This window comes from Babylonia areolata, chromosome 8, assembly GCF_041734735.1.
Source record: "Babylonia areolata isolate BAREFJ2019XMU chromosome 8, ASM4173473v1, whole genome shotgun sequence".
Lineage (NCBI taxonomy): Eukaryota > Metazoa > Mollusca > Gastropoda > Neogastropoda > Buccinidae > Babylonia > Babylonia areolata.
The window spans coordinates 3,073,785-3,096,699 of NC_134883.1; the positions used below are offsets into that span (position 1 = coordinate 3,073,785).

The 22,915-nt window shown below is 42.7% G+C and overlaps 1 protein-coding gene across 1 annotated transcript in view; it reads left to right on the forward strand.

The window, feature by feature from the left end:
• Positions 1–8,875: 8,875 nt before the first annotated feature.
• The window catches only part of LOC143284953 (atrial natriuretic peptide receptor 3-like), a 22,991-nt gene continuing 8,951 nt past the window's right edge, over positions 8,876–22,915 (forward strand). Inside the window, exons 1-2 of the mRNA XM_076592114.1 lie at positions 8,876–9,142; positions 10,324–10,741. Of these exons, the coding sequence (XP_076448229.1) occupies positions 8,876–9,142; positions 10,324–10,741 (685 nt within the window). The remainder of the gene's footprint in view (positions 9,143–10,323; positions 10,742–22,915) is intronic.

A 22,915-nucleotide genomic window follows, 5' to 3' on the forward strand; every position in this document is an offset into this window, starting at 1 on the left:
CACAAAATCAGGTTACTTCCAAACGCACACACCGTGGGAATAAGTTCAGTCGACATTCACGCCTACACGTGCACGTATTAACGTTCGGTCGTGCGATTGCGTGGGAGATGTTGTTGGGGAATAATGGAAAACCTTGATTCGCAGCGGGGGTCCTTTGCTAGAAGATGTCGGCTTCCGAAACATGTCTATACAACTTGCATTTCTATTTTACCTTCGGTTTCTGTCGCGCACAAACCCGTGTAAAACTCCGTGCTTGTATTAATTAATTGGAACACGTGCAAGACGTGAAGAAAAGGTACATTGAGTTGAGGTTTCCAGTGGACAAGCGTATCACAGAGCAGCAGTTGATAGGTACTTTTCTCACAGCGACTAACTGACCGCCTGGTTGCTTTGGTTAATTTGTTTGAATGATTAGTCTGGGGGAAATTGAATACAGAACGAATGAGCTTATACTCGGTTGATTCTTCACAGAAGAGCGACTTAATTTCAGCACTGATGTGTGTACACAGCGAGTTGTTCACGCCCGCACGCGCTTTTCCCCCAACACGATGGTGTGGAGACAAGTGGCGTGTGTGCTGGCGTTCCCTCACTATCCCTGCCTCTGTTGCATCGTGACAGCCGCCCCCCCCCCGCCCCTCCCGTCCACCCCCTCCTCTCCCCCTTCCCCTTCTCCCCATCCCGATGTCCATTCCACTCCTCTCTTCCACTTCCGCAGTCACGTGTGTGTGTGTGTGTGTGTGTGTGTGTGTGTGTGTGTGCGTGCGCTTGTGTGTGTGTGTGCGCTTTGTGTGTGTGTGCTTGTGTGTGTGTGTGTGTGTGTGTGTGTGTGCGAAAACGGGTGACTGTCTCCTCCACCTCCTTCTCTGCTTCCAGTCCCTCCCTCCCTCCCATCTCGCACCGTTCCGTGTGGCGAACAGCCATTCAGTTGACTGCCTCACTCCCCAACCAACGGGAGCCGAGACAGCATCGCGTGGACAGTGTGTGTGTATGTGTATGTGGGGGTGGGCGTGCTTTTGTTTTTTTTACAACTCGTGTTTTTCAAGTTTTGTGGTGTTGAAAAGTGGTTCTCTAGAAGTGTGAGTTCTCCCAGGAAGCAGGTCGCTTGGACACCAGGAGGACAATCTTTGCCGCTTGTGTACAGGTACACCTTGGAAAAATATATGTTAAGTATCATTAACAGTCCTCAAGATGAAGTTGTGTAGATTACGGGTTTGATGAGAGGTGTGAGGTGATGGTAGGGTAGGGGCTATGAGCGGAAGTGCTTTTTTGAGCGTGTGAAGTTCCTTCATGAATTCGGGGTGGCATTGGGATTGTATGATCATACGTATATATATCTTTTTTTCAGTGTTTTGTATTCATATCTTACAATGGATTTATTTATTTTCATCTTAAGCTTTCTTTCGAATGAAAGACAAATGGTTATCGATTATCACGGAACTTGAGTATGTAATGAGCGATGAAACAAAGCACATATCTATGTTTACGCTTATGCGCTTGTTTATTCCATGTGCACACTGACAAATGATTTAGTCGAGTCACGTATCTATCGCATATCATTCGTCTAATCTTGTGCAAAAAGGAAATATTGATTGCGGGAGAGCTTTTAGTTCTTTTGGAATTCATTGCCCTTTTCTGTCAGTAGTCCTTCATTCGTTTCTTTTATAACAAAGCTGGAAACATCCCTTTTCAAGTTGTCTTTATAAGTAAGGCACGCCATTCCATACACATGTATCCTGTGGGTCAATATCTATTTCTTCCACACGTAGTTTATGTGTGTGTGTGTGTGTGTGTGTGTGTGTGTGTGCGTGTGCGTGCGTGCGTGCGTGTGTGTGTGTGTGTGTGTGTGTGTGTGTGTGTGCGTGCGTGTGTGTGTATGTGTGTGCGTGTGTGTGACTTGTTACTGTAAAGCGCTTTCAGAGATTTCATTGCGCTATATAAATGTGCTGTCATATTATCATAATTCTCATGATTATTATTATATTATTATTGTTGTTGTTGTTCTTCTTCTTCTTATTTTTATTATTATTATTAGTAGTAGTAGTAGTAGTAGTAGTAGTAGTAGTATAATTATTATTATTATTATTATTGTTAGAGAGAATGATTTCAATTACAGTAAAGAGATACTAATTTTGCTGCGAGTTTTGCCAGAAGTGATGGTGTTGGCAGTTATCCGCATTAATCGATGTAACTTAGAGACAATGTACATAATTTCGTGTCGCTGGGTTGTTTTATTTCTTTATTATTATTTTTTTTTAACCATCATTGGATACAAAATCGCAATCCGATGTCGGCAGTGGTTATAGAAAGATGACTATAGCAAGATGTCTAAATAAATAAATAAATAATAAAAGAGAAAGTACAGTAATTACATCATACTTATGATTTATCTTCACAAAATGTTTGTATTCATTTAATGAAAACGTTTGAAAATTTCGGATTGTCAGCTTAATCAAACATCACTTAAATCTAGTTATGTATGAAATGTCAATAGCAAATGATATTTTCATTTTCATATCTTGCGTAGTTTAAGTTTTGAATCGTACTATGCTGTCTCGTAAACACAATCAACACTATCTTTCTCCCAGCTGAAAAGCATACACACACAACAACAACAACAACAACAATAACAACAAAAACAAAAACCACAACAACAAAAGAACCAACAACACACAACAAAACAAAAAAACAACCAACAAAACCTCTGACGATATCAAAAAACAACGAGCTGCGCTTATGTACGACAGAAGTATACTTTACAAGCTCACGTTGACACAGCTTTGGCAAGTAATCAGACTAAATTGCTCCTTGACCATTTATTTATCGGTATTTTCGCTGTGAAACCAGACATGAGACAGCGTTGCTCGTTCAGCCACACGCATCTGACTCAGTCCAGCCTTGTGATTTTTCGCAGGTGGTTTGCGACAGGTGGGCGCTGCCTGGCTTGGCAAAAATGGAAGTAACGATTGAAGGACACACACACACACACACACACACACACACACACACACAGAGCACGCATGCACGCACGCACGCACATACACACATACTCTCTGCCTCCCCCCCTCTCTCTCTTTCTGTCTATCTATCTGTCTGTCTCTGTCTGTTTATGTCTGTCTGGCTGTATCAGGCGTCAGTACAGTCAGTACTAAATGGATTTAATCATTACGAAAAATAAAGTATGAAAAGAAGCCAGAGAAACAGGGGAAAAAAAAACACCCAAAGAAATACAAATCCGAACACTGAACAACAACAGCAGAAGAAGAAGAAGAAAGGCATACGATACATGCCATTTACACCACACGCAGGCTTGTCATCATCTGATGCCTCGAATACAACAGAAAGAAAAAAAAAAAAGAAGAAGAACAAACAAACAAACAAACAAACAAAAAAAAAAACACCTACGAGGCAGCTGTTGTTCAGACTGGGGTTATAGATCTCTACCGCGAAGCATGGCAGAAACGAATCCGAGAAATGTGGTTATGGAGGAGACAGCGCACGGGAGAGAGGGTGGGGGGCAAGCCTTATGGGGTTGTTAATCTGTCTTACTTCGATCCTTTTATCCAGAACAAAAAAAAAAAAAAAAAAAAAGGGGGGGGGGGGGGGGGGGGCAGCGGGAGGGGGGGGGCATGGTAAGATAGAAAGTCCCTAAACTTCTTCACTGAATGCTGTAAACAGCAAACCTGTTGGACAGAAACGCCGAGAGAAATGCAAATAAAATTACATCCTAAACGTCTTCACCGAAGGTTATATACTCCAATCCTTTTAGGCAGAAGCAGAAGAAGGGCGGGTGAAAGGATCCTAAAATGTTTTCACTGAATGTTATAGATTCACCTTCAGCACCCCACCCCCCTCCAAAACAAAGAAACAATATATTAGAAAACATATGTCATGCTAAAAAGGGTACAGCAATTGTCGAGGAGAGTATGCTGAGCACATCAGGTAAATACACCCCTAGGTTTCCAAATATAAAAAAGCAACAAACAACTAAGAACAGTAAATCAACAAAACTATATATATATATATATATATATATATATATATATATATAATTAAAGCAAAAGTGTACATCCGGAATAATTTGCCGCTCATACTGTCTATGTAGGGAACATAATTACATACATACATGATAAACTTCAAGGCACAACACAATGGAAAAAAAAATCACACGAATGAAGAGTTTTCAAAATGAATAAACAACGAAGAAGAAGAAGTAGAAAAGAAAAAAAAGTATTGGGACTTCAACCAGGGACATATTCATGCAGACACAACTCGCTTCCCCAACGTTTCTTGTTTGCTCTGCAGAATCTCCTGTAGTGAGTGACCTCGGGCGTTTTTATTACGATAGCTCCCTGCAAACTGCATGCTGTTGTTGAGACTGCGACAGAAGGAGCGTGGCTGTGGCTGTGCTGATTTGAGATGAGTCGGCGCGAAAGTTAATATCGCGGGGATCGCACGGAGGATGGAGACCCTAAGACTAGAAATTCAATCATCAGTACTGCTTGGAAAGGTTATGCGCGGAAGAACTACTCGGATTCAGAGAGAGAGAGAGAGAGAGAGAGAGAGAGATCCAATCATTCTCATAATTATTACAAGGATGCATCGTAAGTTAACATCAACAACTACGCAAATGTTTCGTTCAAATGATACAGACTTTTCGGTTTATTTTATGTCAGAACGTGTTCCTATTTTCCTCAGACCGGAAATGTGACCTTTTTAACATCAGCACAAAGTGGACCTCGAAAGGAGGTAATGAAAAAAGGACTTGAGGGCCTAGGTCTCCCTGTCTGAGTCACGTGCGGAAGGGCTTGTGATCCCATCTTCTGTGGAGCCCGACTGATGGCAGTCTGGGGTGCTGGCTTGCTGTTCGTTCGGGTGTGACGATGACCCGTACCCCATGTGCAGCTTATATTCAGAACCCACAGAACCCATACCAGCAGAAGTGTTATCGCTGGCAGAAGGTATTCGGAAAATCCACTTTGGTTGATTAGTAGAAATAGATTCTGTCAGTGAGTGGACACACGGGGAGAGAGAGAGAGAGAGAGAGGGAGAGAGAGGGGGGGAGAGGGGGATAATAACAGTGCGGCACCGTAATGCCATGACGCCGCTTTCAGCAGGACACTGTCCCAATTCCACGGGGAGACATTTTGTTCTGTGGTGACCGAGCTCACAAAGCGACGCAGGCAACTGGATTTTGCACTGGTCGTGACTGACAGAAATATTCCATAGCATTACTCATCATGGTCCACACCACTCCAGGTCACTGTGTTAATCAGATAGCTCCAGCTTTCGTGACCTCTGGTGATCAATCTTTCTTCCCCTAACTTGTGACAGTGTATCCCTTGGTAAGCCTATTGATGTCCGTAAGATTATGAGGAAAAGCTGTATGGTCTGTTGTTTATTTCCGAGAGCATCTGTATAGTTGTGACATCGATATGGCCGTCACGTGGACGACTTCTACTTATGTATCACCTGTAACTGCAGTCTGAATTGTTGATTATATGGCAGAAGTGATTTGAAAATGCGACGATTTACCTGTCTATTTTATTTGGCACCAGTTTACGCGCTGTATATTATTGTACGTTTTTTCTTATTTTTTTTCCGTTTAATATGTCCTTATTTTCGTTCTACACATAAAATACAGAAAAGGGCATTATAAATATGCGTCACTGGAAATGTGTAGGGCATGCGTCACTTGAAAACAAACACTTCAGGCAGATAAGGGGCACTGGAGCACATGATGATAAAAAGCCAGGCTCTGTTTCAGGCGTTCGATACCCCTTCAGCAAAATCAAGTTAACTGCGTCCATAAAGCTATCTTACAGAAACACACTCCCATTCCTTTTCTATCTCTGTCACATTCACACATTCGCACGCACGCACGCACGAACACACACACACACACACACACACACACACACACACACACACACACACACACACACACACACACACACACACACACACACACACACCAACAGAATGTCCTGTGATGTTGGTTTAACCGAAACTACAGTTATTTAACGACGCAAGAGAAGAGGTAACCGGCACCCAGGCATTAAAAAAACACACCCTCAAAACAATATGACGAAAGGGAAAACCACCAAGGGGGAAAAGTGTAAACCAGTAACAGCTCTCCAAATAATCACCACACACTCTCGACAGGGGAAACCTCCCTTGCGACATCTCCAAATTTGCATGAACGAAACATGCCATTGATCACCAAGCAAAAACACTGCAGGCATGACTGGCCCAGCTAAGCCATAATGCATTACTGTTTGCTGTCAAATCCACGCCGATTCCCACGAGACGAGGACGCGCAGGTGCGCTGGACAGAGACACCCACCATGACAAATGACGTCCACCTCTGCCGTGTATTGCTAGCAAGGGGGGAGGGGAGGGGGTGGAGATACAACACAAAACGCGAGCTGTATGACACAACATATATCGAATTACTTCGTCCTTATTGTTTCTTCCAGTTGTTGTTCCCATTTCCTCTTTTCATTTTCCAGTTCCTAACAATAAGAGATGCTAGCAGAAAGAGAGGTTACATTAAGGGGCTCCAATGGTTTCCCGTAAAAAAAAAAAAAAATTCAGATCAGTTTACAAACGGTTATCAAAGTCGCTAGAGCTAGTTTGCTTTAACCTCGGCCAGCGTGGTCGTCCCAGAGGTAAATCTAACTTACGTATGGAGAAAAGGAGCACCAATACCAGTCACTTCAATCAAGCAATGAACTTTTTCTCTTCTTCAGCATTATACAGATTACCCACTTATAAAACTGTATTGATCGCGCAATTACTGGACACGATTTTAACCACTGGATCTGAAAGAAAAAAGAAGTTTGTTGAAGGCGATCAACCCATTTTGACATATACTTTGGTTCCTTATCACAAAGCTTGATTGAATACACTGATTTGAAATGTGATTTCAGTTCTTTCTCTCTTTCTGTATGTCTTTCTGTATACCTGTCGACTGATTTTTTTTCAATTTGTTTGTGCTTTTTCGAATAGCAATATAACAACAGGGATGATACTTCAGCCTTATGAACATCAATTTCTTGAAAAGCTAAGATTCTGTTTTGTATAGCATACGATTTTGTCGATAGACCTAACATAATATTCAAAACTCTTTTACTTATTTTGTTTTAATTCATTAAAAATACTTCGGTCGATACCAACTGCCTATGCTTTTAACATTTACCATGTTTTGGTTTATGCAAGCTCCCTTCAAATCCGCAAATACTATGGCAGTTGTCAAATAATCCAGAACAAAATACGACTTTGAAACACAGTAAGATTGATGCCTACAGTTTCATCTAAATTGTACAGTCTAAGCAAAATAAGCAAAAGGTATGTTGCTTACCAAACAAATAAAACCACTTCGTCATAGCGCCCGATCAAAAAAATCAGTCTGGGTTCCCTGCGACTTTTGTCAAGTTTTTGCGCAAGTTCTCTGCAGCGAGTGAACATACGCCCAGAATTTTTTTTTTTTTTTTGCAGAAGATGCTAATGATGCCTGCTGCCATAAAATCTGAGAATCGACACAAACAAATCGCTTTGTCATTCGCAGTCTCACTTTTCTTTTTGGTCTGGAACAAGTAAAGGTCACCCGATAATTAGTGGTAAAAAGTGCTTCCCGTGAAAGCTAATGACTCGTGCTTAGCTCCAAGGTAGAAGTTTGCCCCAAAGAACAAGAACAACAAAACGCTTTTTAGGAAAAAAAAACAAAAAACACAAGCACAAACAAACAAACAACAACAACAGCAGAAACCATCGACGTCATACTTCTTGAACAACCCGCCAAACCATTTTTTGCAGAAAGGGAAATATTGAAATAAAATATCCTCTCTCCCCATGGTCCCTTGCGCTGTGCTCGTTCCCCAGTTTCGAACAATAATGTTTCAGTCTTAACCACCGAAGAAGTAGTTATAAACAAATCAAGCAACAGTCGGAGTACTTGCCAGACTTCTGTTGAATCCAGAACTAATGCACTGAAAAAGAAAACAGTACAAATGGATTTTTCTCTCTGTATTTTATGTAAAAGAATCAATGAGGTTTAAAGGAATTAGTGTGAAGAATACACGAATTGTCGAAAGAAAGGCTTTTAAGAAACTATTCCTTTTCGTGCTGCTTTTTCTGCTTTATAAGGTAACCATCGTGCATATCGTAGTTTGGGAAGCGGCTGTCGGAACTATGGGACAAATGAACACACATAATTTATAACAATGCTTACTGCATAATGTTGCAGTATATCGACTAATTTCAACACACAGACTCTCCACTCCATTTGTTATCACTGGGAATTACTTGCATTGTTTCACTTGTTGGTAAAAAAACAAAAACAAAACAAAACGGTACAATACTTCTAACAGGTCATGCTTTGGTGCATAGTAGTGGCGTTTGCAAATTTCCATTCACACCATAGACGGACTTTCTTCTGTCGATACCGGCATTTTTTGTTGACTTCCGGTTGTCATAAGCACTATGCAAATCTTTAAAAAAAAAAACAAAAACAAAAAACAACAGTACATTATCTTTAAAATGTATGTATCGTTTGTCTGCGCATGTCTTAGAAGCAGCAGAGTTTAGCTGATAATAACAGCTGTGAAATGTTTGTTTTTACTTTTATTGCGTGGCGTGGCTCCGACAGTGATCGCCATCTAATTTTCTTTCCAAGAAGTACTTCAGTTCCTGCTCTGCCAAACTTTTGGAGCGGCTGTACTTGACTGATTTTTTTTTCCTGATTTCCCCCCTTTCTTTTAACGACATCAAAATATAATTCGCCATGGGTGAACTGAAAAGAGAGACAGGCCGTTTTTCCACAGTGGGCACTGTCCCCTATAAAAGCGGGGCTGGCAGAATCACGGTTCTCTTCGCGATGACTTTAGCAGCGTCCGTGCTTTTGCTGGGTCCCGGTCCCGGTGCACACGGCATCCACGTGAACGTGGCGGTGCTCTTACCTTACGACGACTTCTACCTGTTCTCCAAACACCGGGTGGAGCCCGCCCTGGAGTTGACCATCAAGAAGCTGAACGACGACACCCGCCTGCTCCGTGGACATCACGTGTCCGTCCGTTACAGCGACTCCAAGTGCGACATTGCCGTGGCCATGGACAGGGCTTTCAAGTTCTACATGAATGAGGAGGTGAGTCTTAGGGTGTGTGTGTGTGTGTGTGTGTGTGTGTGTGTGTGTGTGTGTGTGTGTGTGTGTGTGTGTGTGTGTGTAGTGTGTGTGTGTGTGTGTGTGTGTGTTTCATGAAAAAGAATGATGAAGAGAGAGAGAGAGAGAGAGAGAGAGAGAGAGAATTGGTTATTTATAAAGCTTTTTAATCACATCGTGTCTCATGAATTTATGAGGAGAATATCACTGTGGTTGTGGAATATGCCTAGGAATATGAATGAACAGGGAACGGGTCGGTTTTTGGAATGTCAGCTGAATTAGCTTTTTCCATCTGAAATGCAGTGAGACACATGCGCAGAGCAAACCACAAAAAAGCATTTTGGAAAACACGAGTTGTCTGAAAGATATTGAATGTTAACTGGTTTCACTGGGAGACACTGCGGAACAAAAGTGATGTCACAAACTGTAGACAAAAACCAGAACGGTTATCCGTAATCGATTTATTTTGCATTTCTTTTTCTTCAACAGACCCCAAAACAGTGTTGTACTGCAGTATGCATTTCTCTTCATTTTGCCAAAAAATGATGATCCAGTCTTTTTTTTTCTGATTCACACAAACACGACCCATCAATAGTTCTACTTGCGACAATGGCCTTTCAAGAATAACGCGTGCGTATCGTTGACCTCAAACGTCAAAAATGGAAAGTCAAAAGTACCTCCCACTGACCATGACATTGACCTGCCTTCAAAATCATTTGAAGTGGCTTTGAGTTAATATTTCCCGTTTCGGGTCTATTTCACTCGATTATATCCATGATTAAAATTGACCGTGCAACGAATGAAGTGCCATACAAGTAACATTCTGCTGTCTGTACACAACTCATCATCATCTTCATGTACTTGCGGAGGAACATGCGTGAAGAGGGAGCAGAGATGCGTTCGAAACGTCAGTTTAATTTGCTTCGTCCCCATGAAATACAGCAGTTTGACATTCGTGCACAACAAGCAGACCACACACAAACTTATTTCGGAATACATCAGGAGGATTAATTTTTTTCACGCATATTTTGTAGAAATGTAAATTTTAACTTTTTGAATGCTATCACTTAAAAAGGTAAAGGAAAACAACCGCTGTTGTTGTAGTAGTGGTTGCTGTGACCGCGCGGAAATCACCATAAGCTATCGCCTCAATCCTCCCCCCACAGGTGCACGTCTTCTTCGGCCCTGTCTGCGACTTCGCGGTGGCCCCGGTGGCGCGGCAGATCCGCTTCTGGAACGTGCCCATGATCTCCACGGGCGCCATGGCGATGGACTTCATCAAGTCCCGGAAGGTGCACTACCCTCTGCTCACCCGCCTGGGCCCCGCGCACTTCGGCCACCTGTGTCACTTCTTCTCCGCCCAGTCCCGCCACTTCCGGTGGCAGAAGATCAAGATGCTGTACACGAGGGACGGGCAGGATTACCTGGTCACCCAGTTCTGCCACCTGGTGGTGGTGGCCCTGCACTACACCCTGAAGGACATGAGGCCCGACCTGGAGCAGGATTACTTCAAGATGAGCGAGGACCAGACCGAGGAGGAGATCGACAACCTGCTGGCGGACGAGGTTGGGTTGGACTACGGAGGTGAGGGGTGGTGGGTGGAGGGTGGGGGCTGGGGAGGGCGTGTAGTAGTGTGTGTGTGTGTGATATGATGAGGTTGGGCGGTTTTTTTTTTTTGTTTTTTTTTTTTTTTTTTGGGGGGGGGGGGGGTTGGTTTTTTGTTTTTTTTGTTTTGTGTGTGTGTATGTGTGTGTGTGAGTGGCAGAAAGAGAGAGGAGTTAATCGTGAGTGCATGTGTGTGTATGTGTTAGAGAGAGAATGAGTTAATGTGTGTGTGTGTGTGTGTGTGTGTGTGTGTGGTGTGAGTGTGCGTGTGTGCGTGCGAGCGTGTACGCATATGTGTCTGTGTCTGTGTGCTTGTTTGAACGCGCCCAAACTTGGCAATTGTGTATTCGCGTAAGTACAGAATAGAGAAAGGATTGAATATTGAATGAGGTATTTACGATGTGCAGAAAAAAAAGTCAATTTACGCAAGCTTCATCTTTGTAATCTGCCAAAAGGCATCGAGGATATGAACTAGTGTTTTGTGGACGATAGTATTCTTGGTCCGAGAGATCACAGTTACATTAGATGAGAGCCACCTCATCTCCTTTTCGCTTTTCCTTTTATTTTTTTCTTATCTCCATCTTTCTGCTCATGTCTGCCACCATCTCACACAATCTTCTTTTCTCTCTGCCCCCTGCCCTTCCCCCGCCCCCCCTCCCCACTAACTCCCTCCTTCCATATATCTCCCCGTATCTGCCTCTTTGTTATATGATATCGATGTTTAACCATTGTATTCCCAAATTAGCGACAGATATCCAAAGCATTGGAGTGTATAATCTCCAGCACGACTGACAAAATGACACAACATATTTCTTTTAAAGCAAGAACGAACCCATGAATGTGTCTGTTCTGTGCAACGAAATTACGACCCTATGTCAGAGAAAATACAGGAACGATAATGTCCTCCGTCAGCCGAGGACAAAAACAAACAACTAAAACAGCTACAAGAGGATCTGTCATTTGGAAATCTCACATTCTTATCCACGGCGTGTTTATTTTGTCTTTCTTTTCGTATTCAGTTTGCTACGATAATAGTTTTTTTTGTTTGTTTCGTAGGCCATAGGCCATGGAGTAAAGTTTTATTTTTTTTTGTTTTGTCTCTGTCTGTAATTGTGTCTGTTGAGTCTGTTGCTATTTCCTTCAAAGTGGTGTTGTTGTTGTATTTTTTGTCTTGTCTCTGTCTGTAATTGTGTCTGTTGAGTCTGTTGGTATTTCCTTCAAAGTGGTGTTGTTGTTGTTGTTGTATTTTTTGTCTTGTCTCTGTCTGTAATTGTGTCTGTTGAGTCTGTTGGTATTTCCTTCAAAGTGGTGTTGTTGTTGTTGTTGTATTTTTTGTCTTGTCTCTGTCTGTAATTGTGTCTGTTGGGTCTGTTGCTATTTCCTTCAAAGTGGTGTTGTTGATTTTTTGTTTGGGGTGAAAGAACAAGCTTACAGCGGTTTTATCTGTCTTGCTCACTCTGCCTGTTTGCTTGTCTGTCTGTCTGTCTTTGTCTATCTGTCTGTCTGTCTCTGTTTCTGTCTCTTCCCTCTCTCCTCTCTCTCTCTCTTTCTCCTCTCCCTCTCTCCTCTCTCTCTGTCTGTCACTCCTCTCTCTCTCCTCTATCTCTCTCTCTCCATTTCTCCAACCCTCTCTCTCTCCCTCCCCCTCTCTTTCTCCTCTCTCTCTTTATCTCTCTCTCTCTTCCTCCCCTCCTTCCATGTATAATCTGTATTGATTTATTTTGTTCATGGACAGCGATGAAGATGATTAAAAATCTACTCGAATTTTATGTACAATGTATCTGTTGGATAGGAATAACAACCATGACATTTAAAGGCTGGCAAGAAGTTGTATTATGTGGATAATAATGGCAAGAAGACATTAACTACACACATTCGTGTGTGTGTGTTGTGTGTGTGTGTGTGTGTGTGTGTGTGTGTGTGTGTGTGTGTGTATGTGTGTGTGTGTGTGTGTGTGTTTTATTTTATTTTATTTTGTTTTGTTTAATACAGTACTCGTGGTTTCGCATTTGTTTGGGATAATCAAGGTGTCGAAAAACGTGTCGAAACTTTCAAAATATAGGAGGCGGAACTAGTATTATAAGTATATCTGAAATAGCAACGTGTTTTAGCACATCACTATGTTTGGAATGATTTCATTCCAAATCAGTATCGAAAGTGAGCCATACTGTATCTGATTCTTAGACCTTTCGTTTGGTAAGTTCTTAACAATCTTCGTGCAACATATTTTAATGCGCTTTATTTTTTTTGTAAATATATTTCTTCAGTGAGGACCTATGACTTTTTTTTCTCGCTTGAATGAGGTATCGTATCGTTGCCTCTTCCCCTCCCATAGTTTTTCACATCTTTTATTCTTTCCCTCCGTCTTTTATTCCGTCTTCCCCTTTCCACCCTTCTCGCCATCCTTTCTTTTTTTCTGACTCGTTTTTCGTTTGTTTGGTTGTTGTTTTTTTGTTTTTTTTTTTTTTTTTTTTTTTTTTGTATGTACGCTTCTAGTTGACTTCATCAAGTTTTTGCGCCTTAAACATATTATTATCATTAGTAGTAGTTCTTTTTATGTATTTATCTATTATTTATTCACCTTTTTTTTCTCAAGGCCTGACAAAGCTCGTTGAGTTACGCTGCTGGTCAGGCATCTGCTTGGCAGATGTTTTGTAGCGTATATGGATTTGTTCGAACGCAGTGACGCCTCCTTGAGCTACTGAAACTGAAACTGTCTGGTGAAATATAGTGCAATCGACTACAATAATTGTTTCAAATGCAAGCAACTAATGCACACGCAATAAGTGTCGTCGATAATAAAATAAAGAAGGAAGACTCTATTTGCTCTGTAAAATTCAGCGCCATTTTGTCATTGTTAAAGTATGTACTATTTACAACATTTTACTGAACAAACTAGCTAGCTGTAAGAGGCAGACTTTCCGTTCGTCGAGATCGTTTTTCCAGATTAGGTATTTTTGTCTCGGTTCGTGTGTATTGGCACTGTATCTCGCCAGTGTCGATTGCGTGTTTGATTTATACTAACAGTATCACGATTTTCAGGCTGTCATTTGCGCATGTGTACAGAAATGCATCAGAGTATGAATAGTGAATATGTAAGGCATAATGTGGGAGACCGGGAATGGGGATAGTGGTGTTGAAGTTGTGTGTGTGTGTGTGTGTGTGTGTGTGTGTGTGTGTGTGTGTGTGTGTGTGTGTGTGTGTGTGTGTGTGTGTGTGTGTGGAGCGTGCACTTATTGTATGGCCGTGTTCAAAGTTGTGTTTCGTGCAATGCAGGCAAAATTAAACACTCTCTTTTTCATTGAATTAAACGTTTCAGAACTGTCCAAGTTTAACATTTCAATAACTGTTTCGTTGAATCGTTTTATCATTTCTGTGCAAGTTAAGAATGAAGTGTTTAAGATAACTGAACTATTTTTTTTCCCCCGTTTTGTTTTGAGCTTATAAGTTGAACGCATTTCCAAACACACCGCATCATTTCAGATTGAACTTGCACAACGGACTTTATAGTCTGCACTGCTCGGAATGGGTCAACACGTCCGATCCGCCGATCAGAATGTTGCCGAAAAAACCGGACTTGTCCGGAATGATGATCATATGGCCTATGGAGTGATGGCCTAGAGGTAACGCGTCCGCCTAGGAAGCGAGAGAATCTGAGCGCGCTGGTTCGAATCACGGTGTAGTCGCCGATATTTTCTCTCCCTCCACTCGACCTTGAGTGGTGGTCTGGACGCTAGTCATTCGGATGAGACGATAAACCGAGGTCCCGTTTGCAGCATGCACTTAGCGCACGTAAAAGAACCCACGGCAACTAAAGGGTTGTTCCTGGCAAAATTCTGTAGAAAAATCCACGTCAATAGGAAAAAAACAAATAAAACTGCACGCAGGAAACAAAACAAAACAAAACAAAAAAAGAAGGGGTGGCGCTGTAGAAAAGCGACGCGCTCTCCCATGGGAGAGCAGTCCGAATTTCACACAGAAATCTGTTGTGATAAAAAAAGAAAGAAAAGAAATACAAATATAAATACAAATACAAATAAGTATGACGCCCAAAAATGTGTTTGGCGATTTTGTTATGATTTTCCCACGTCGAAAAGTCGCGATGAAGACAGGCTTTTCTACTTTCACATATCTATGTTTTGATCGTAAAACAATGTAACACCGAAGAAAAGTCGCATTTTCAGTATATAATTTATCCGCTTCCAGCACACAACTTTTTGTTAGTTTTATTTTTCGACAGAAAGTCGTTTCTGATGGTGAACAAAAAGTATGACTTGGATAACAAAATAGTAAAGAGAGGTAACTCTCTCCATTCACAAGGTGCACAACTAAATCAGTGCTGCTTACGCTACCGATTCAGCTAGCACACAGGTAAATAAAAGATACATTGGAACAAACCCAGACACTTCCTCAAAAAAAAGGAAGCGCTGGGCCTGTTTTTATACCGATCCAGTCAGTGCTGCTTACGCTACCGATTCAGCTAGCACACAGGTAAATAAAAAATACATTGGAACAAACCCAGACACTTCCTTAAAAAAGGAAGAGCCGGGCCTGTCCTTATACCGATACTCCTGGCCTCATTATTTGTTAATTTTCTTTATGACTTGGATAGTTATGTATATGTATATACCTACGTCCTGGTAACCCCACTTTCCCTGGTCTCCTGACCCCAGGCGATTTCAGTTCTGTTGCTGCTGGACAGCAGGAATCACACGCATGACATTAAGGCTTTGCCTCTTGTCTTACGTTAGTATATTGATTTCAGAAGGTGAGCAAAGTTGGACTCGAGCAAGCTTGCACACAGCTGCCGCACTATCATACCACACACATCCACCCCCATACCCCCCGACCCACTGATACCCGTCCGCACACACACACACACACACACACACGCACGCACGCACGCACACAAACATACGTACACATACACGCAGACACACGTGTGTGCTCGCACACTCGAAAGACACACACACACCACACACACACACACACACACACACTTACACACACACACGACGCACACACACACACACACACACACACACACACACACACACCGGCACGTGTGCACTCGCGCAAGCGTAGATAAAAACTTGTTTTTAGATATTGGCGCGTAGGCTACGTCTAAATGCAAGCACGAATGTATAAGTGCGCGTTCATCACACACACACACACACACACACACACACACACACACAGAGGGCGGGTGGGGGTGTGTGTGTAATTTTCCCAGCAACCCTAATCCGCATATAGTTGTGATAGTTGTGAAGATATCGATGAAAGGATAAAAGAAAAAACAAAACAAAAACACCTCTGGTTATTGAAATTGAGCGTTAACGAACCGGTATTCATTTTGGGTTTAGGGGTGATTTACGCAGCTACGAAGAATTGTCAAGCCATACACAGTCCCCCCCCCTCACCCCTCACCTCCACCCCCCCCCCCCCCCACATCCCCCCAAGGTCTTTTCTTTGGAGAGACATACTCGAAGTCGTACCATTCCGTTTAATCGGGGATGAGCAAGAAAACAAAGGATAGCACAATAATTTCCCTAAAAAAAAAAATAAAAAAAAGAAATGCTGCCTCATCATCTGCATCGTTTCAGGGACATTACCCCCCACGCCGCTCATTCCGAGTCCCCCATACACAGCCACACACCCGGGTTTGTCTGTTCTAGTCCCAATGCCGGCAGTCCGCAGGGAACCATCGATGTTAGGTCGCGCGCGAGGAGGCCACACACCAGAGGAGACCCTGCACTGCCTGCTGAGTTATTTCGGTGGTGTTTGGTAGTGCCTGTTCTGATTTTAGCGTACTTAGGACACCACCTACTAGGGCCCTACTGGCGACAATAATGGCTTATTAAGTCGCGGAACCAGACTGAGTGAGCGTCTCCCCCGTAGTGGAGACCGCCACCACGTCTCTTCAACGGTAGTCCCCCTTAAATCTGTCAACACTGAAGACCTTGATAAGAGTCATCCCAGACGCAGGTTGCCTTCCGAACCTTTTTTTTTTCTAAATCCCTTTGAAACAACTGAGAAAACTCACATTGCAAATATCATGTTGAACTGAATCTGTTTTTTTTATGTATTGTTTTTTTTGGGGGGGTTTGTTGTTGGGTGGGTTTTTTTGTTTTGTTTTTTATACTCTTTTAGAAATAAAACAGATTAGAATATGTCTTTATTACCAAGTATACCGGGATCACAAGGAATATTGGGGGGTGGGGGGATAGTACACAACACGGTACGAACATAAATCGAAAATCATACATAAACACACTTAGTGTAGAAATTAGGATACATGCAAGTGCATATCAATATAAAAACGTGTGCATACTCACACATGCACGCACTGCACACACACACACACACACACACACACACACTCTCTCTCTCTCTCTCTCTCTCTCTCTCTCTCTCTTTCACACACACACACACACACACACACACACACACTCACCTCTCTCTCTTTCACACACACACACACACACACACACACACACACACACACACACACACACACACTCTCTCTCTCTTTTTCACACACACACACACACACACACACACACACTCTCTCTCTCTCTCTCTCTCTCTCTCTCTCTCTCACATATAACGTGTGGATGGGGCTGATGACTAGATCTTCAGGTACATGGTTGTTTATTGAATGTCTCTTTACGTAATACATGTATTTAAAGGATATATTTCATGACCAATATTTATTCATTCATCTACTTCTTCCTAGGCGTCTGCAGGCTACAGTAAGTTCAGCAAGATTTTTTTTTTTTAATGTCAGTTTTGATACATCCTTCGTGATATCAGAATGCAGATTGACAAAAATCGGGTACATCAAAAGAGTGCTGCTCGACGTTTGTAAATAGTAATTTACAAAGAAAATCGTGTTAGAGAGAGAGACAGAGACAGAGACGGTATAGAGAGAGACAGATAAAGAGATACAGACAGACATAGAGAGACAGACAGAGAGAGAGACAGAGACAAAGAGAAAGACAGCCCCCGATACACACACCTACACACGCGCGCACACACACACACACACACACACACACACACACACACACACACACACAAACTGTTGTTTAGCTAACACCACATCATGTGAAAAGCCATTACAGTGAAGAACACGCACGCACACGCATACACACACACACACACACACACACACACACACACACACACACACACACACACACACACACTGCCTAACTGCGCTTGAAGAGATATGTCGTCTCCAGTGATTGCTGAGGAAATCACACTAATTTCTCTTCCGTGTTTCTGAAGTGTTTATAGCCCCCATATCAGGGGCTCCCTGACTGAGAACTTCTCGACGTTAAAATAGTACTCTTGCTGGATATCCCGGGTTTAAAGCTCACGAGATCACGACGGCGACAGCTGAGTTGATCAGCTGGATCACGGAGATTTTGAGAGGGTGTATGTGTGGGTGTGTGTGTGTGTGTGTGGGGGGGGGGGTGGCGGTGGTAGGTGGCGGGAGGGGGCAGGGTTTGCATTGACTCAGCCTCTAAAACGACATCGATAGCTATCAATGCCATCAAAAGAGCTATTAACAAAGAAACAGCTACCAAGGGCAATAAACAAAATGCCGTTAAATACGTTACAGTAGTTTCGTGTTTGAAGCAGGAGGTACCTGTTTAATAACTATGTCAGATACCGTTGTGCGTCCAATATCACGCTGGCTTTATGGTCCAGCTACATGTCTAAATGACCTGTACTGATAAAGGCTTCGTGGACAAAACAATGTCCTTTGTACTGATGTCGGAGTAGAATTGTTGTTGCTGCCGTTGTTGTTGTTGTTGTTGTTCACTGTTGCTGTTGCTGCTGTTCTGTTCTTGCTGCCGTTGTTGTTGTTGTTGTTGTTGTTGTTGTTCAGTGTTGCTGCTGCTGCTGCCGCTGTTGTTTTTGTTGCTGTTGCTGTTCTGTAGTTGCTGTCGTTGTCGTTGTTGTTGTTGTTGTTCATTGTTGCTGCTGCTGCTGCCGTTGTTGTTGCTGCTGCTGCCGTTGTTGTTGGTGTTGTTCACTGTTGTTGTTGTTGTTTTCCTGTTTTCCACTGTTTTTCCCACACCTCTTGTCATAGCTCTCTTTTCACACTCTTCTTTCCGTCCATCTACTTGTCACCAGCAACCCTCTCTCTCTCTTCGTTTCTCTCCACAACTTTCCTTTCTCAGGAAGCGCGCATGTGTGTGTAGAACGCGAGGCTAGCAGCAACAAAAAAAAAAAAAAAGGGGGGATGTAAACGTTAGAAAAGGCGAAGGTAGTGTGTGTGTGTGTGTGTGTGTGTGTGTGTGTGTGTGTGTGTGTGTGTGTGTGTGTGTGCGTGCGTGCGCGCACCCGTGTGTGTTGTGCGTGCGTGTGTTTGTGTATGAGCATGTGTGAGCGTGCGTGGATGTGTGTGTGTGTATGTGTGTGTGTGTGTGTGTGTGTGTGTGTGTGTGTGTTTGTGGGGTGTTTGTGTGTGTGTGTGCGCGCGCGCGCGAAAGGCATGTACGCATGCAGAGCGCAGTTAGCACCAAAAAGAAAGAAAGAAAGAAAGAAAGCAAAAAAGAAGAAGAAAATAATCTGACCCTGATTTCTTTTTCACCCCATTATTTGCATGGCTCTGCAGCATACACAGCACCAGCTTGACAAGTGGCCTGGCCTGGCCCCAGCTGCGCGCCATTTGTCACGGAGAGTGTGAAGGCCAGTCATTAGCCACATGCCGCGCGACCCACACACGAGGGGAAAAACCCAACAACAACAACAACAACAACGACACACACACACACACACACACACACACACACACACACACACACACAACGACTGAATCCCACATACATTCCGTTGGGAGAAAGCATTAATGTTTTGAAGGGAGGTAATTTAGGAACAACAGCAAGAAGAACAATAACCCCTCCCCCCCACCCCCCAAAAAAAAGAAAAAAAAAGGTAATGGTAGTGTTGTAACAACAACACATTAGAAACAACAACACAAACAACAAGTATGATGGTGGTGATGATGATGATGATGACAATGATAATGATGATAATGATGATGATAATGATGATTATTATGATCAATCTAATCAAAACACGTTATCGTCGTTGTGTTTGTTTGTAGATCACAGAGGCAGGACAAAGCAACCGTTTCCGCCTTGAAATGAAACATCAGATGCATAATTACGTGGTTTTTTTTTCTTTTCTTTGTTTCTTTCTTTGTATTGTTTCTTTTCTCTCTGTATTTTACTCCCTTCTGTCTATCGTTCTGTCTCACTGTCGTTAACCTGTCTCACTGTCTCGTTCCATCCTATCTGACAAATATGTTTAGTTTTAATAATTATCGACACTCACATAAGATAAACCTTCCATTTACTACTATCTTTTTTATGTAAATCAAGTCTTGTATATTCAGGAGGGGTTGGGGGGGGGGGGGGATGGAATCATATCCCAGAAACTTTAAAAATGGAATCAAAAATTAAAATCTAACTTACTAATATACCTAATGTATCTCTCAAACTTGGCACCTCTTTATCCTAAAATGTACTGCTTGTGTTCCAGTGTCAGTGATATTTTATGAAAAAAGAAAATGAAGTTTGCTTTTGATTCACCACCCATGTCACATTTGTCAATCTCTCCTCCTTTTTTTCCCCATAATGATTTGATCTTTTCAATGATAGTCTGTCGTGTCGTGCTTAATTAGGTGATGTGCATGCTTACATGTATGCTTTTTATTTTCATACATAATTGTGTGTGTGTGTGTGTGTGTGTGTGTGTGTGTGTGTGTGTGTGTTTTGCCTTTATTTTGTTTTGTTTTGTTTTTTTGTTTTTTGCTTCTTCTTTTTTTCTTCATCTTCTTTGCCTTTGAGGGCTGTATGTAAAAAAAGCAGCTGTGCTTACTCCACTACCTTCGTTAAATAAAAATTCGTTTCGTTTCGTTTCGTTTCGTTTCTCATTCTCATTGCTTTGTGTATCTCTCTCTCTCTCTCACCCTCCCTCCCTCCCTCCGTCCCTTTCTCTTAGTGTGTGTGTGTGTGTGTGTGTGTGTGTGTGTGTGTGTGTGTGTGTGTGTGTGTGTGTGTGTGTCCCCTCTCTTTCTGTCTGTCTCTCTTCCGCCTCTACGGTCCCCAAGAACTCATGTGATATACATCCGTTTTACTGTCCGGGTATCTATCGTTGTGGTCATTTTTCTTTTCTTTTTAGAATATATCTTCATGACAGTGATTATGTTCTTTCGGGTAATAACAAATCGAAAATGAATCACTAATTTTAAAATATTTGACTCTGAGGTTTGTTAGAATTTTAATCGCATTCTAAGTATGCTTATTTTTCTCCCATCAATGTTGCGAAACGTAGCGCGCGCGCATGAGAGAGAGAGAGAGAGAGAGAGAGAGACAGAGAGAGACGCAATGACATTATTTTAACTGAGTGAACATATAATGTTCTTTCCAAGCTCCGCTGCCCACGAAACAGTTGGATCAAAGAATAGAAAACTGGATTTTAGTTGCATTCACGTGTACTTGTGTACATATAATGATAGAGAGAGAGGGAGGGGGGAGGAGGTGAAGGAAAATTACTTCAAAAATAATCCTTCGGACTCTTTCTTTTTTTCTTTTTTTTTTTAAACGGTTCATAGAGAGTGGCATTGGCAGCAACAGTGGGGAGGGGGCTGGGGAGAAACAAGAAGAGGAGGACATCAATAAACGTTTAAACCCTTCAGTTTCGTCCCTCGCCGATAGGAACTGTGATTGACTGAGCCCTCAGTTATAGACCGAGCCCTTTCATATTGCCTGTCATCGCTCTCTCTCTCTCTCTCTGTTCTGCATGGGATTCGTTTTTAGAAAGTCCGGACAGTGGGGCAGCGGTCGTCCATCCGTGGCAGCCCTACAGAGAGAGACACCATTCAATTTCTACGGTGTTCCCCGTGGGACAAAAATCACAATCCAATGATTTCCCTAAAGCCGCTCGCTTTATGTCGCATCGTGATGTATTTACAACAAAAAATAAATAAAATAAAATAAATAGATTAAAAAAAATCCCCCCCCCCCAAAAAAAAAAAAATCAGTAAATAATTGATGTTTGCTTTTTAGGTTCTCATGGATTTTAGAGGATGGAAAGGCAGGGTTGAAATGTGCGGGCGACATCTGTCTATGTGTGTCTGTCTGTCTGTCTATGTGTCTGTTTGTCTCTGTCTCTCGACACTCCAACACACACACACACACACACACACACACACACACACACACGCAAATCTGTATATTATATATTTTTTGTCTCTCCGAGTGAGTGAGTGGGAGAGGGGTAACAGTGGGGTGAGGTGGGGGGAGGGGGGTGTTGTAAAGAGGTGGGGGAGGGGAGGGGGAACAGAGCCGGAGAGAGATAGAAAGGAAATTCATATTTTTACAGGGAAGATTCCTGATGTAGTCTCACCCTGGGGAATAAGAGAATTGTCAGAGATGAAAAATCATTTCACAATCAGTAAAATTGGTATTTCTTCCCCAAAGGAATTTGAACATCCACGCAATTTGCAGTTCAGCCTTCACGCACGCATGCGCACACACACACACACACACGCAAACACATACACGAACACACACGCAAGCACACACACAGACACACACACACACACACACACACACACACACACACACACACACACACACACACACACACACACACACACGCACAGACAGACAGACACACACACACACACACACACACACACACACACACACACACACACACACACACACACACACACGCAAACACATACACGAACACACACACACACACACACACACACACACACACGCACACATACACGAACAGACACGCACGTACACACACACACACACACACACACACACACACACACACACACCCTCACACGTGAAGCGGGAGAAGGAAGGATAAACGAGAAAAAGAGTGGGGAGAGGGGATGGAGGAAAAAGAGAGAGACAGGGTGGGGCTTACCTGCACTGGTTCTGTGTGTGTGTGTGTGTGTGTGTGTGTGTGTGTGTGTGTGTGTGTGTGTGTGTGTGTGTGTGTGTGTGTGTGTGTGTGTGTGTGTGTGTGTGTGTGTGTGTGTGTGTGTGTGCTCTTTCCTTTTTTTGTCCCCCTCCTCTTTCATCACTGTCGGATGCAGTAAGTGGTCCC